The sequence below is a fragment of the Rattus norvegicus genome, chromosome 10 (assembly GCF_036323735.1).
Source record: "Rattus norvegicus strain BN/NHsdMcwi chromosome 10, GRCr8, whole genome shotgun sequence".
Taxonomy (NCBI): Eukaryota; Metazoa; Chordata; class Mammalia; order Rodentia; family Muridae; genus Rattus; species Rattus norvegicus.
In genome coordinates, this window is record NC_086028.1 from 62,123,588 (window position 1) to 62,137,002 (window position 13,415).

Consider the following 13,415-nt stretch of genomic DNA (forward strand, 5'->3'; position numbering starts at 1 on the left):
CGCTTGGGAAATCAGGTTTGGATGGATAGACTCTGGGAAAAGCAGTTAGAGGTGTTTGTGGGGACTAGCCACTCTCAAAGTGTAACAGCAGAACTGGTTTTAACATCAAGTTCTAAAAACTGAAAATCTTTACCTGACACAGTTACCACAAGTTCCCTTGGCAAACCAAATATCCGGTTATCTGTATCAAAGACTATCACCACAGAACTGGCTGCATCATGATGCACAAAGACCTAAAACAATAAAATTTAAGAATTGTGAAAAGTCACTTATGGGAATGGTGAGATGCTCTGCAGTCAAGAGCACTGGCTGCTCTTCCTGAGGACCACACACAGTGGCTCACAACAATCCAGAACTCTAGCTCCAGAGAATCTAGGAATCTACACCCTCTGCTGGCCTCTGCTGGCATTGCAAGTGAATGGTGCACAGCCCACACAGGCAGACATCCATACACATCCATGTTAAATTTGCAAAGCCACTTTTAGGATACTGCAGTCCTGTTTCACTAAATGCTTTGGGCCTATAAAGCAAACCAAGAAGGTAGCCAAGAACCATCTGCACTATATAAATGCTATGCAAGTTATTCTTTTGTTGCCGAGGAATAGAACAATACCTTTTGGCAACAAAAGGATAATAGATTCTGTAATTGAGAGGTGGGCATATTTTTACTTCTTGTTTCCTAATAAGAGTTTTAAAATAAGGTGCAAGTGTTAAAAACAATAAGCACTTATCAAATCCAAGTTGAGTTTCTTACCTGTGAATGCTGTTGCTGATATCCATCAGCGATGGCATTGATGTTATGGACCCCAGGAGCTAAAAGCACATGGAAATAACCCCCCTCTTTTGTGTGTACTCTTATTCCTTCATTGAGTACAATTACTGCTTTAGAGATTGGTTTACCAGTCTTGTCTTTTACTAACCCATGGACTCCTTTGTGGACCTGAAAAAACAAACAAACAAACAAACATAATTTTCAAGATGTCAGCAGATATTTTATAGGCAATAGTTTGAGGCTTGATCAAAATCAATCAAACATGTGTGTGCACACATACACAATTGAGGCTACCATCATCAAATTAACAAACCCTGTCTCAAAAAAAAAAAAAGGGGTTTGATGAGTATATTATAGCTCAGGGTTGGGTCCAAATCGACCTGACCCTGTCAGCCTAGCTAACCTTTGTCCCAAGTGACTCTGACTATCTGCTAATCAGTCAGTGCTCCCGAGTCAGAGCCAGCGATAAGAACTCTGAAACAATGAAAGCCTAAAGTCTTCAAATGCCTTGAATGATTTCCTTCCATGGCAATGCTGAGTGTGACTGTGTGATCCTGAGCTTGAAGAACAAGAAGCCCCCAATTACAGCAGATTCAAGGTCTGTGACTGCATGGCATCTATGGCATCCATTTTGGCAAGCAAAAGCTGAATAAACCTCAGGCTCAGGAGATGGCTCGGAGGAGAGATTGCTTTCCACCCCGGCGTGAGGACTGGAGCTTAGATCCCGATAACCCATGTAAAAGGCTAGGTGAGCATGTCAGCCCACCTGCGATCCAGTGCTCAGGAGGCAGAGATAGGGAACCCTGTTGGTTAGCCAGACCAGTGAGGTCTGGGTACATTGAGACATGTGTTTTAGTATGTATAGTGGAAAGTGATCTTAACCTTTGACATGTATACACGTGATGGCTCATGTGTGAATAGCATCTCTCTCTGCCCTCCCCTCCCCCTTCATACACAAAAGAACAAAATTCTTCTTTCTATATACATTTAAAAAACAATGTTTTACTAAAGGTTCCCATTGGATACACCCCTATGATGACGCCTAGCCTGGGGCTCTGGGTTTGATCTCAGTGTCAGAGGGAAACAACTGGAAAGAAGCTCACCTCCACCAGCATGCTGAGGAGAGACTTCTTGTTCTCTGCCCATAGGGCAGGGAGTTGAGCTGCACTTGGGAAGTAGCAGCAGCTTGTGTATACTGTGATTTCTGGGCAATGGCCATAGGTGACACTATAATCCTGAAATATAAAGTCCAGAATCAAATTAGTACACGTGAAAATTAACTTTGTAAAACAAATGAACTAAAAAAAAAGTGTGTGATGTGAGCAGCATTTGTGATACGTCTTACAACAACTGTAAATAAGTCAGCATGTATAAAAAGGGTCACAAGCAGGACAGCTCCTCAGGAACATCCCGTGAGGACAGTGACTACGTCCCGTCCATTCTGATGTGGGAGTGCTTCCCACCATGCCTGCAGGGATGGAGAGTTTACTGGGGTTTGCAGGGAGGGCCAGCTTGCCCTTCAGCTCTCGAACCCCCTGCTGCTCCCCTGGCACTGGAGGCAGAGGATGAGCACCTCCTGATCCTCTCAGTCTGGGCCTGCTGTGGCAATGGTCACTGCCATAGGGGAGCACTTGGTCAAGTGCAGACAGATTCCAAACTACCTGCCACCTTCCCTCAACTCTCTCATTTACCTAATGATATTAACATTCTCACGGTGTCAAGAAACTTCATCTTTTTTTTTTTGTTATACCCTTTTTCTTTTCTTTTTTTTTTAAAAAGAATTATTTATTTATTTTATTATGTGAATACACTGTGGCTCTTTAGACACACCAGAAAAGGGCATCAGATCTCATTACAGATGGTTGTGAACCACCATGTGGTTGCTGGGAATTGAACTCAGGACCTCTGGAAGAACAGTGCTCTTAACCACTGAGCTATCTCTCCAGCCCCACCTTTTTTTCTTATTTTTGAGATTATAACGTAATTACACAATCTCTTCCTTCTCTTTTATCCCTCCAAACCCTCCCACACACCCTTCCTTGCTCTCTTTCAAATCCATGGACTCTTTTTTCATTGATTGTTGTTACCTATATTATGTACACACATATGTATATGCATATAGATTGCTCAGTCTATATCACATAACTAATATGTATGTTTCAAGGGACAGCTATAACCAGTTGGTATGCTGTTCCTTGGGGAATACTATTTCTCTGACTCTCGGCATTTTTAAGTCGCCTGCAGTTCCTTACATAGGGGTGAGGCCCTGTGTTTCCCCCCTACCCACTTTGTCCACTGTGGTTGTCCTTGCTCAGCTCAGTTTTAGGTGGTTTTGTTGGTGAGATTTTTATGGTTTAGCTTCTGCATTACTAGAAGGCACAATCTCACATCAAACTCTTTGATCCTCTCTGACTCTTACAATCTTGCCCTCTCTTCTGCAAAGTTCTCAGAACCTGTAAGTGCTAGAGTTGTTTTCTAGATTTATCTCTTGGGACTGGGCTCTGCAACTCTGCATTCTGATTGGTGTCTCTCTGTTGATGAAGGGTGAGGACTACATTTATCTGTGTTATAAGAATAAATACTTAGAATGTAGTTAGTGTTCATTTTGATTTAGTAAAGTTGGTGGTAGTAGATTCTTCTCCAAGATCTGTGACTTCACCAGCCCAAATAGTTAATTACGCTTTTAATTAACTGTTGGAGCTGGGAACTGACCCTGAAACCTCTGGAAGAGCAGCCAGTGTTCTTAACTGCTGAACTAGGTCTGTAGGCCCCCACATAGTAAACTCTTAAAAAAAACAAACAAATGGAAATTCAGTCAATTTCCTGATACTCACAAGAACAAATGGTCAGTTAGCCACTCACTGTGTAACTGTGACTGCACTTACTAACGGGGTCAGAAAGAAGAGCTATAGATTCTACACAGCCCCTAAGTAAATCCAAACGGCCTTTTATGCAGAGTATGAAAAACCAACTTTAAGTCCAGCTGGGATTGCCAGGACTTTTAAATAACCCAAACAATCCTTAAGAAGAACACTGTCAAGACTTACAAACCACGGTTATACCAAAAACAGTGCGACAGCAAAAGAACGGCTGCAGATCCGCGAGATACAAGTCTGAACATAAAGCCATACCTCTGTGTTTAGAGGCTTTCTGAAAGGACGCTGAGACCATCCAATGAGGAGAGACTCACATTTTTGACAAATACAATACAATACAATACAATACAATACAATACAATACAATACAATACAATAAAATAAAATAAAATCTAGATCCCTGCCCTCTCATGAAACTAAGCTCCTGTTTCACACCGTATACAAAACGAACTTAAACCATATTGAGGGCTAAAGTCATAAAACTCTTACAAGAAAAACAGAATCTTAGTACGCCAACAAATCACGAGGAAGCAACCTGAATTCCATCCCAGGTCCTACGTGGTGGAAGGAGAGAACTGACCCACAGGCTGCTTTCTTGCTCCCACAAGTGGCACATGCTCACTTCTACCCCCAAATAAATGTAATTATTTAACGCTAAAACAGCAGCCTATAGGATGGTAAACTATTTGGAAGTCATGTACATGAGAAGGATTCAATATGTGGACTATGTAGAAAACTAACAATCCAATTACTTAACATTTATTCTTACTTTATGAGTATGGATGCTGTTTTGCCTGCATGTTTATGTATGTGCAGTAAATGATGAGGCCAGAAGAGGGCACTGGACCTCTTAGGATTGGAGTTACAGACAGTTGGTTATTAGCAATCATGTGAGTACCAGGAATTGAACCTGGGTCCTTTGGAAGAGCGACCAGTGCTCTTAAACATCTCTCTAGCACCCCAATTAAAAAATTAAAATTACTATTGTGTGTGCATTCATGTCATAGTACACATGTGAGGGTAAAAGACAATTTGTAGGAGTTGGTTCTTTCTTTCCACTATGTGTGTCATGGGGACTAAACTCAGGTCATAGGCTTGGCAGAAAGCGCCTGTACCCTCTGAGGCAGCCTGCTGGCCCAAACCTGATTGTGAAGTGCACAGAAGATCTGGATAGATAACTTCTCCGAAGAAGCACATAAAAAGTAACTCCAATATCATCAGCCATCAGAGAAATGGAAATGAAAACCACGGTGAGATGATGTTATGTCTATTAGAACACGTAAATGTAAACCACAGGCATTTCTGAGGATACAGGAAAGATGGACTCCTTGGATGCAGCCGATGGGTGTGAGGTGGTAGAGATGCTACGGAAAAGCTTGGTTCCAGGGTTGGGGATTTAGCTCAGTGGTAGAGCGCTTGCCTAGGAAGCGCAAGGCCCTGGGTTCGGTCCCCAACTCCGAAAAAAAAGAACCAAAAAAGAACCAAAAAAAAAAAAAAAAAAAGCTTGGTTCCTCAGATCGATCGTTAAACACGGAACTGAGACAATGTCTAGTGATGCCATTCCTAGGTCTCTCCCTAAACAAAGTGAAAACTCAGGCTTAAAGATACCACATGCCCATGTCTATCAACATATAAGCTGATAAACAAAAGGTGCTGTGTATAGTGGAATAATATTTTGTTCTAAAGGTATGTGATATGTGCTATAAAATGGAGAGACTTCAAAAATTTATGCTAATATAAGAAGTTAGATACAAAAGGATTAACATGTAAGCTAACTTAGGAGATATTTAGAATGGGAAAATCCCTAAAGACAGAGTAGCAATTACCAGGAGCTGTGGGAAGAGAGAACAGGGAGCCCCTCACTGCTTAACTGGTATAGGTGCAGTCTGAAGTAATGAAACGAACAGAAGTAGACTTGGTTGTAAATACAGTTAGTGTTACTAAACTATACAATTAAGAATGTTTAAAATAGAACATTACTGTCAGGCTAATTAAGGCCTAAGCATGTTGAGGAAGTCACAGGCACAGATACCAGATGCCAGTCACTTTTCTATCTGAGAGAAGGCAGCTGCTTTTTGCTCAATGACCAGCATTCTTAGCCCATCTAACCGCGTTCTCCAAAGCATACGTACCTTCATGCTGCCCAGGTGACTGTGCCACTCTGCTCCCCGCATCACTCCTCCTGGTATGTTCTCATCTATAAAAGTCATTGTGAGATACAGGATCAACAAGACCAAACTCTCCTCTCCCCAAAACAATCAACCAACACAAGTAACTCAGAGTAGGGGAGTGCCTACCTGAATTATTTGGGCAACTGGGCTGACCCATGTGCATTGATGGGTGGTTATTTGCATAAAGAGACGCCAGATGCTTTAACGTTTCTTTGTTTTCCACTACCAAGAAGAAAAATGTGAAAGTCAGTCACGCTTGTATTCTCAAACTCTACAACAGTAACTCCTCAAAACCTGGCAGCAGAGCTTACTGGACAGATATTACTAGATGCCAGTAGAGTCTGGCTTCCATCGGGCCTTCCCTCTCCAACCTGACTGAATTCTTTAAGAACAGTATGGGTAACTTTCCAAGGCTGATTATTTTAGCATAAAGCAAAGCAAATGCTCATTACTGAAAGACTTCTAGAAGGAGCATTACTTAGTGACGTGGAATGTCCACCAGGATAAGATACTGCATGTGAGAACTGATACTCAGCTTACCTGTCTGGACTGGCTTGTCGTACGGATATGTGACCAGCACAGAACCACCATCTAAAGCAATGGAAAGGCTGAAATCCTGTTTTTGAATCAAGTTTTCAATGATGGCTTTGGTCTCAGGTTGGGAAGCATTACCTAAAAACAGAAAAGTTAAAGATAGAATATCGAGTTTTAAATTTTTGTTAAAGTATAAAGAAATACTCTATTTGAATTCCATCACAATGCTGGCTTACAAAACTTGTAGGGAGCTAGGCAGTGGTGGTGTGTGCTTAGTCCCAGCCCTCGGGAGGCAGAGGCAAGATCTCTTGAGTTCCAGACTAGCCTGGTCTACAGGGTGAGTCCCAGGGCAGCCAGGGCCACACAGAGAAACCCTATCTGGAACAACAACTATAAATTTGAGGGCAACTGTCTCACCACATGCTGCCTCAAGCAAGAAAGACATATTCATATCCTCAGAGGGAGGTTACACCAAGCTGTGCATAGTTTGAGGTAACATGTGCACATTAGTACATTACATATAACGGCATGCACATGTGCTGTGTGTGTACACATATGCAGAAGGGTAGAGAAAAAGAGGGCCTTTGCTACTATAGGCATTGGGACACCCCAACAATCTCAACTAAGTTTCTTTAAAAAAAAAAAAAACATACACAAACACAAAACTTCAACCACTTTTGCAAAGTGAAAGAAAAAATGTTTAAAATGTTTTCTGAATGTCTATATTGATTTATACTTCACACTCACAGCCTAGACAAGTACCACTCATTCCTCATCCATGAAGTGGGGCTGACCAATCTCCTACACAGAAAGACTTATTTCAAAAGCATGAAATGGTCTAAAGCTTAGACCTACTTGTGAAGTCTGTGTCCAGGTCCCTGCCACGGGCATTTGTGTGCCCAGTCTTCGAGGTACAGTCTTTCTCCTGTGCTCGCTCTCTCCCATCTGGATTCAGAGAGGGGACAATCACAATTCTAGTCCTGTCAACCAACTAAAACAAAAAAGAAATCAAGACTTCATTAACTCTATGTGGAACTGACAGTTACCTCCTCCAAACACAAAGTCTTTATTGTTCATTTTAAATAGGTTTTTTTTTATTTTTTCTTCCATTTTTATTAAATTGGGTATTTCTTATTCACATTTCAAATGTTATTCCCTTTCCCAGTTTCCTGTCCATCAGTTCCCTAACCCCTCCCTCTCCCATTCTATGTGGGTGTTCCCCTCCCCATCCACCCTCCTTAAATAGTTATTTTAAAAGGCAAAACACTAAAAGAAACTGAAGTGCAAAATACAACTTTTATTTGCTTCAAACAAAATTTAAAATAAAGGAGACAACTCTGTATAACTAATAGTCCTCATGGCCTCTTGGTGACAAAGAATGGTGGTCACAGACGCATTCCTGACATATAAAACCCAGCTTGCTGGCTGACTTTCTGTGTAAATCAAGCCCATTCCTATGTTCGATTACTTTTGTGAATTATGGTGGTGAGATTGAGCAGCCACACAATGTCTGTTGCTGCAAAGCCTAACTATATACTGTCTGGTCCTTACAGAATGTGTCTGTCATCACTGCCGTAGTAATAATGGTGGGACCATTTTCTGGATTACAGGAGGGAAGATAAAATCTGGACAGAGCAATGCCTTTTCAGACAAGGAGAGCTGACAACTGTGTCCACAGTCATTGATGCCTACACATGGGACATGGAATAATTCCTGAAGTGCTTCCTACTTCTTATAGTGGAACACTTAATTTTCACTGTCATTTTGAACGGACTTAGACTCACCTCAGAAATACCTCTGGACATGCCTGTGGGGGTGTTTTTAGAGACGTTTAACTGTGGACCCACACTCAGTGTCAGTGGCACCATCCCATGGACAGGGGTCTCAGACAGTGTAAAAGGGGGAAAGGGAGGAAGCAAGCAGTAGACGGCTCCATCTCTGTGCTTCCTGACTTTGGACTAAATGTGACTGGCACTTCCTACTCTGGACCACTATAGGCCTTCACCATCACGATGGGCTCTCATCCCTCAAAGCAAGAGGCACAATGAACCCTTTCTTTCTGAAAACACATGAGACCTTTAACTCATTGGCTCTTAAATTTCCACTTCGACACAGACCTACAACAGGATCTCTGCATCCCTTCGCCCCCTTTCTCTTTTATCGGGTTCCACCATGTCCCAGGCTGGCTTCAAAAGCTCTGAGATTTCTGCCAAAGTATTTTAGCTACGATATGGTCTCTTACTACCAAGAGAGCAGAAGGTACAAGTCTGGCTATTTATGAGAACAGCCTGGGCTGGGGTTTACCTCAGTGGTAGAGCATGCATCTAACATATACAATCCCGGAGTGTGGTCTGTAGTGTGTGATGTACACGCCTATAACCCCATAGTTTCAGAGGTGGAGGTGGGAGTGTTGGGAGTTTGAAGCCAACTTGGGCCATAAAGCAAGTTCAAGGCCAACCTCGGCTACCTAGTGAGACTTTGTCTCAAACAAACAAACAAACAAACAAACAAACAAAGCTGAAGCTGTAGCAGTTTATTCCTTGAGGGGAGGAAAGCCTAAGGAGTTAAAAAAGAAACATTGATGCCCCCTAGGGATGAAGCCCAGGCACTGGTGTTTTTAAAGGTTCTAAGATTTTTCTAATATACTGCTGGGAAATTTCACTATCATAGACTGTTGTAGTTTGCCCTGGAGTTATCTGTATTTTGATGCTAATTCCACTGCCCCGAGGACAGCTGCCTAGTCACAAGCTCAGAACTCAGGTGACTACACCAGAACCTTCTCCCCATTTAAATTGTAAAATACAGGTGAGGACAGGAACAGGATAGAAGGAGGCCTGTCATTGGATGAGAAAGAAGGATGGGCAGGAGAAGAGTTTGAAGGAAGAGGGGACAGAAATGGAAAGGAGGAAAGGAGGGAGAGGGTGAGAAGCCATGGCAGGTGATGTTAAGATTCTGCTCTGTGAATGAACCCACACACCTATGGTCACTTGATTTTTGACAAAGGAGCCAAAACCATCCAATGGAAAAAAGATAGCATTTTCAGCAAATGGTGCTGGTTCAACTGGAGGGCAACATGTAGAAGAATGCAGATCGATCCATGCTTATCACCCTGTACAAAGCTTAAGTCGAAGTGGATCAAGGACCTCCACATCAAACCAGACACACTCAAACTAATAGAAGAAAAACTAGGGAAGCATCTGGAACACATGGGCACTGGAAAAAATTTCCTGAACAAAACACCAATGGCTTATGCTCTAAGATCAAGAATCGACAAATGGGATCTCATAAAACTGCAAAGCTTCTGTAAGGCAAAGGACACTGTGGTTAGGACAAAACGGCAACCAACAGATTGGGAAAAGATCTTTACCAACCCTACAACAGATAGAGGCCTTATATCCAAAATATACAAAGAACTCAAGAAGTTAGACCGCAGGGAAACAAATAACCCTATTAAAAAATGGGGTTCAGAGCTAAACAAAAAATTCACAGCTGAGGAATGCCGAATGGCTGAGAAACACCAAAAGAAATGTTCAACATCTTTAGTCATAAGGGAAATGCAAATCAAAACAACCCTGAGATTTCACCTCACACCAGTGCGATTGGCTAAGATCAAAAACTCAGGTGACAGCAGATGCTGGCGAGGTTGTGGAGAAAGAGGAACACTCCTCCATTGTTGGTGGGATTGCAGACTGGTAAAACCATTCTGGAAATCAGTCTGGAGGTTCCTCAGAAAATTGGACATTGAACTGCCTGAGGATCCAGCTATACCTCTCTTGGGCATATACCCAAAAGATGCCTCAACATATAAAAGAGACACGTGCTCCACTATGTTCATCGCAGCCTTATTTATAATAGCCAGAAAATGGAAAGAACCCAGATGCCCTTCAACAGAGGAATGGATACAGAAAATGTGGTACATCTACACAATGGAATACTACTCAGCTATCAAAAACAACGAGTTTATGAAATTCGTAGGCAAATGGTTGGAACTGGAAAATATCATCCTGAGTGAACTAACCCAATCACAGAAAGACATACATGGTATGCACTCATTGATAAGTGGCTATTAGCCCAAATGCTTGAATTACCCTAGATCCCTAGAACAAACGAAACTCAAGACGGATTATCAAAATGTGAATGCTTCACTCCTTCTTTAAATGAGGAAAAAGAATACCCTTGGCAGGGAAGGGAGAGGCAAAGATTAAAACAGAGACTGAAGGAACACCCATTCAGAGCCTGTCCCACATTTGGCCCATACATATACAGCCACCCAATTGGACTAGATGGATGAAGCAAAGAAGTGCAGACCGACAGGAGCCGGATGTAGATCGCTCCTGAGAGACACAGCCAGAATACAGCAAATACAGAGGCGAATGCCAGCAGCAAACCACTGAGCTGAGAATAGGTCCCCCGTTGAAGGAATCAGAGAAAGAACTGGAAGAGCTTGAAGGGGCTCGAGACCCCAAAAGTACAACAATGCCAAGCAACCAGAGCTTCCAGGGACTAAGCCACTACCTAAAGACTATACATGGACTGACCCTGGACTCTGACCCCATAGGTAGCAATGAATATCCTAGTAAGAGCACCAGTGGAAGGGGAAGCCCTGGGTCCTGCTAAGACTGAACCCCCAGTGAACTAGTCTATGGGGGGAGGGCGGCAATGGTGGGAGGGTTGGGAGGGGAACACCCATAAGGAAGGGGAGGGGGGAGGGGGATGTTTGCCCGGAAACCGGGAAAGGGAATAACACTCGAAATGTATATAAGAAATACTCAAGTTAATAAAAAAAAAAAAAATCAAAAAAAAAAAAAAAAAAAAAAAGAAAAAAAAAAAAGATTCTGCTCTGTGCATTTACAGGTTTATTAATGTTCTTAAGGGATGGATGGTGTACTGGGCTTTGTATGTTTAGGTGGGCAATTATATCTTACCAATTGGGCCAAAGATTATTGTGTTGTGTGTTCTTTTATGTATAGATTTAAGTGTAATGGAGTGTGGGGCAGCTGATTTGGGCCACCACAGAGTTGGGATGTGTGTTTCTGGCATGGAAACCTGCCTTGGGAACTAGATAGGTAGAGAAATTGCTGCCAGGCTCAGAGAGAGGCCTTTGGCAATGTGATATGGGATGGAGCAGAGCGGGTGAGACGCTTTGCTGACTAAGAATTAAGATATCCAGCAGATACCTTGGGGCACTGAGGTGCTGGACCTAGCGGGGTAAAAGACAACCCTACTTTTTTTAAATTTTTTTTTTTAATTTTACTACAACATTAGACGTGTCTCATTTTAAGAGAAAACAAACAAAAAGTGTCTGGGAGACACTTTTGCAACCTGTAAGACACTGTCAATGGAATCGACTTTGCAGGAGATAACAAAATAATCTGTGATCAAGTCCAATTTCACCTAGGTACATAGGTGATCCTCGTCAAGATGCCAGTTCTCTCCCAGTCCCTTTAGGGGAAGGTGGTGCACTACAGCAATACTTCGTGGGCTTCAGCACAGGATGCACTGCTATTTGTTTTTAATTACGAGGAAAAGAAAACAAAAAGTAGACTGTATGTTGGTTTAGATTTGCTTTACTAATTGCTGGCTTTCAGATGTTTAGTGAATTAACCAACGCCTCTACCCAGCTTCTACTTGTGTTACAGCGCTTAGGGCTGAGCAACAATGTGCAGACAGTACTGAGCGGTAGTGCTTGGCACAGTCGTGTATCCCACAAGTGCTCGCCCTTCCCACCTCTCCTGAGTTCAGTGTAAGCACAGTTAATGGATGCATTTTCTTATCCTCCTTGCCCTACATCAGCAAAGATCAAGGCTTCTTAATCATATACAACTAAGCCTCTAGGACAGACCTCTTTTCTACGGCCACAGACGGCTGAATTAGATAACGCTATATCAGTCTGTATGCAATTGCTTGCAGCCAAGATCCCCAATGGTTTTATCTAGTACCCAAAAAGGAAAAAAGAATTATGTCTTTCACTGTATTTTTCAATAGTAAAGTGACTTGTCTATAAGTAATTGAGAATGGCAGATCCTGAAGTTAGAAAGCACAGAATTGTGGGTAAGGATAAAAGGAGCCTCAGCTTACAGGAGTACTGGACTGAACGTAAACTTTCAGTAATTTTTGTTCTTTGCTTTTCAACATAAACAAAGAAATATACTAGAAAGACACTATGAACTGTGAGTATATATAAAGATGGTTCTTTTTCTTTCTTATAGAACCACAATGTACTAAAATACTTCTGTGTAAATTCTACTAAGAAATTAAAAAGTTTTAAATGGCGCTCTGACATCAATGATCCCAGAGCCTTCGTCTTTGAAGTATGGCAAAACAAACTATTCTCTTACTTGGGTAACAACTGGATTCTTTTTGTAATTCAGGCAAAGAAATTCTGCCAGAGCCAAAAGCAGTTCAGTGCCAACTGGAGCGTTTCCATGGATACCAGCAACAAAACGAATCTTCGGTTCTTCAGGTTCTGATATGTTGGGCTTATTGGAGATTTCAAGGGACCAAATGTGACGATATTCAACACTCTGTCCCAAACTTTCAGAAACCAGAAAAAAAAGTCAGCAAGTAATCCAGTGTTACGTTAAACTCAACTTACAGGCTTTAAACAGAGATGGAGCACAACGGCCTTACAGTCTTTAAAGCCTGAGACACTGTATCAGAGAACCTTCGAGGAATGCTTTTCCTTGAGAACTGCCAGACTCAGAGGCAGGATTGTTCCACAGCCTGCAGACTCAGTCCTCACACATCGCAACACTGAGTCGCTCCAATCCTTATCATGTAAATATTTAAATATACTAAATGTGGGAGTCTCTCTTTTTAAAATCTAAATTAATCTGTATGAATAACGGTTTATACCTTACAATAAGTGCAACATCAGCTTGACAGTAAAAGTTAAGTCAATAAAAACAAAATCAATTATTAAATTTACTTTCATAAGAGTTTCCAGCTCACGGCTGGCTTCCTTTACCATGACAGAAGATTTACCAGACCTAGATAGGAGTAAAGAATTGGCATTAAATTGAAAAACATTAATAGGACAAAAGTGATTGCTTTGTCACAACG

General features: G+C 41.9%; 1 protein-coding gene across 1 annotated transcript in view; it reads right to left on the reverse strand.

Moving 5' to 3' along the window:
* Positions 1–13,415, reverse strand: part of Cpd (carboxypeptidase D) — a 63,958-nt gene that overhangs the window by 1,907 nt on the left and 48,636 nt on the right. The window contains 8 exon segments of the mRNA NM_012836.2: positions 134–233; positions 755–940; positions 1,876–2,007; positions 5,781–5,845; positions 5,946–6,041; positions 6,360–6,491; positions 7,209–7,344; positions 12,692–12,887. Coding sequence (NP_036968.1) covers positions 134–233; positions 755–940; positions 1,876–2,007; positions 5,781–5,845; positions 5,946–6,041; positions 6,360–6,491; positions 7,209–7,344; positions 12,692–12,887 — 1,043 coding nt within the window.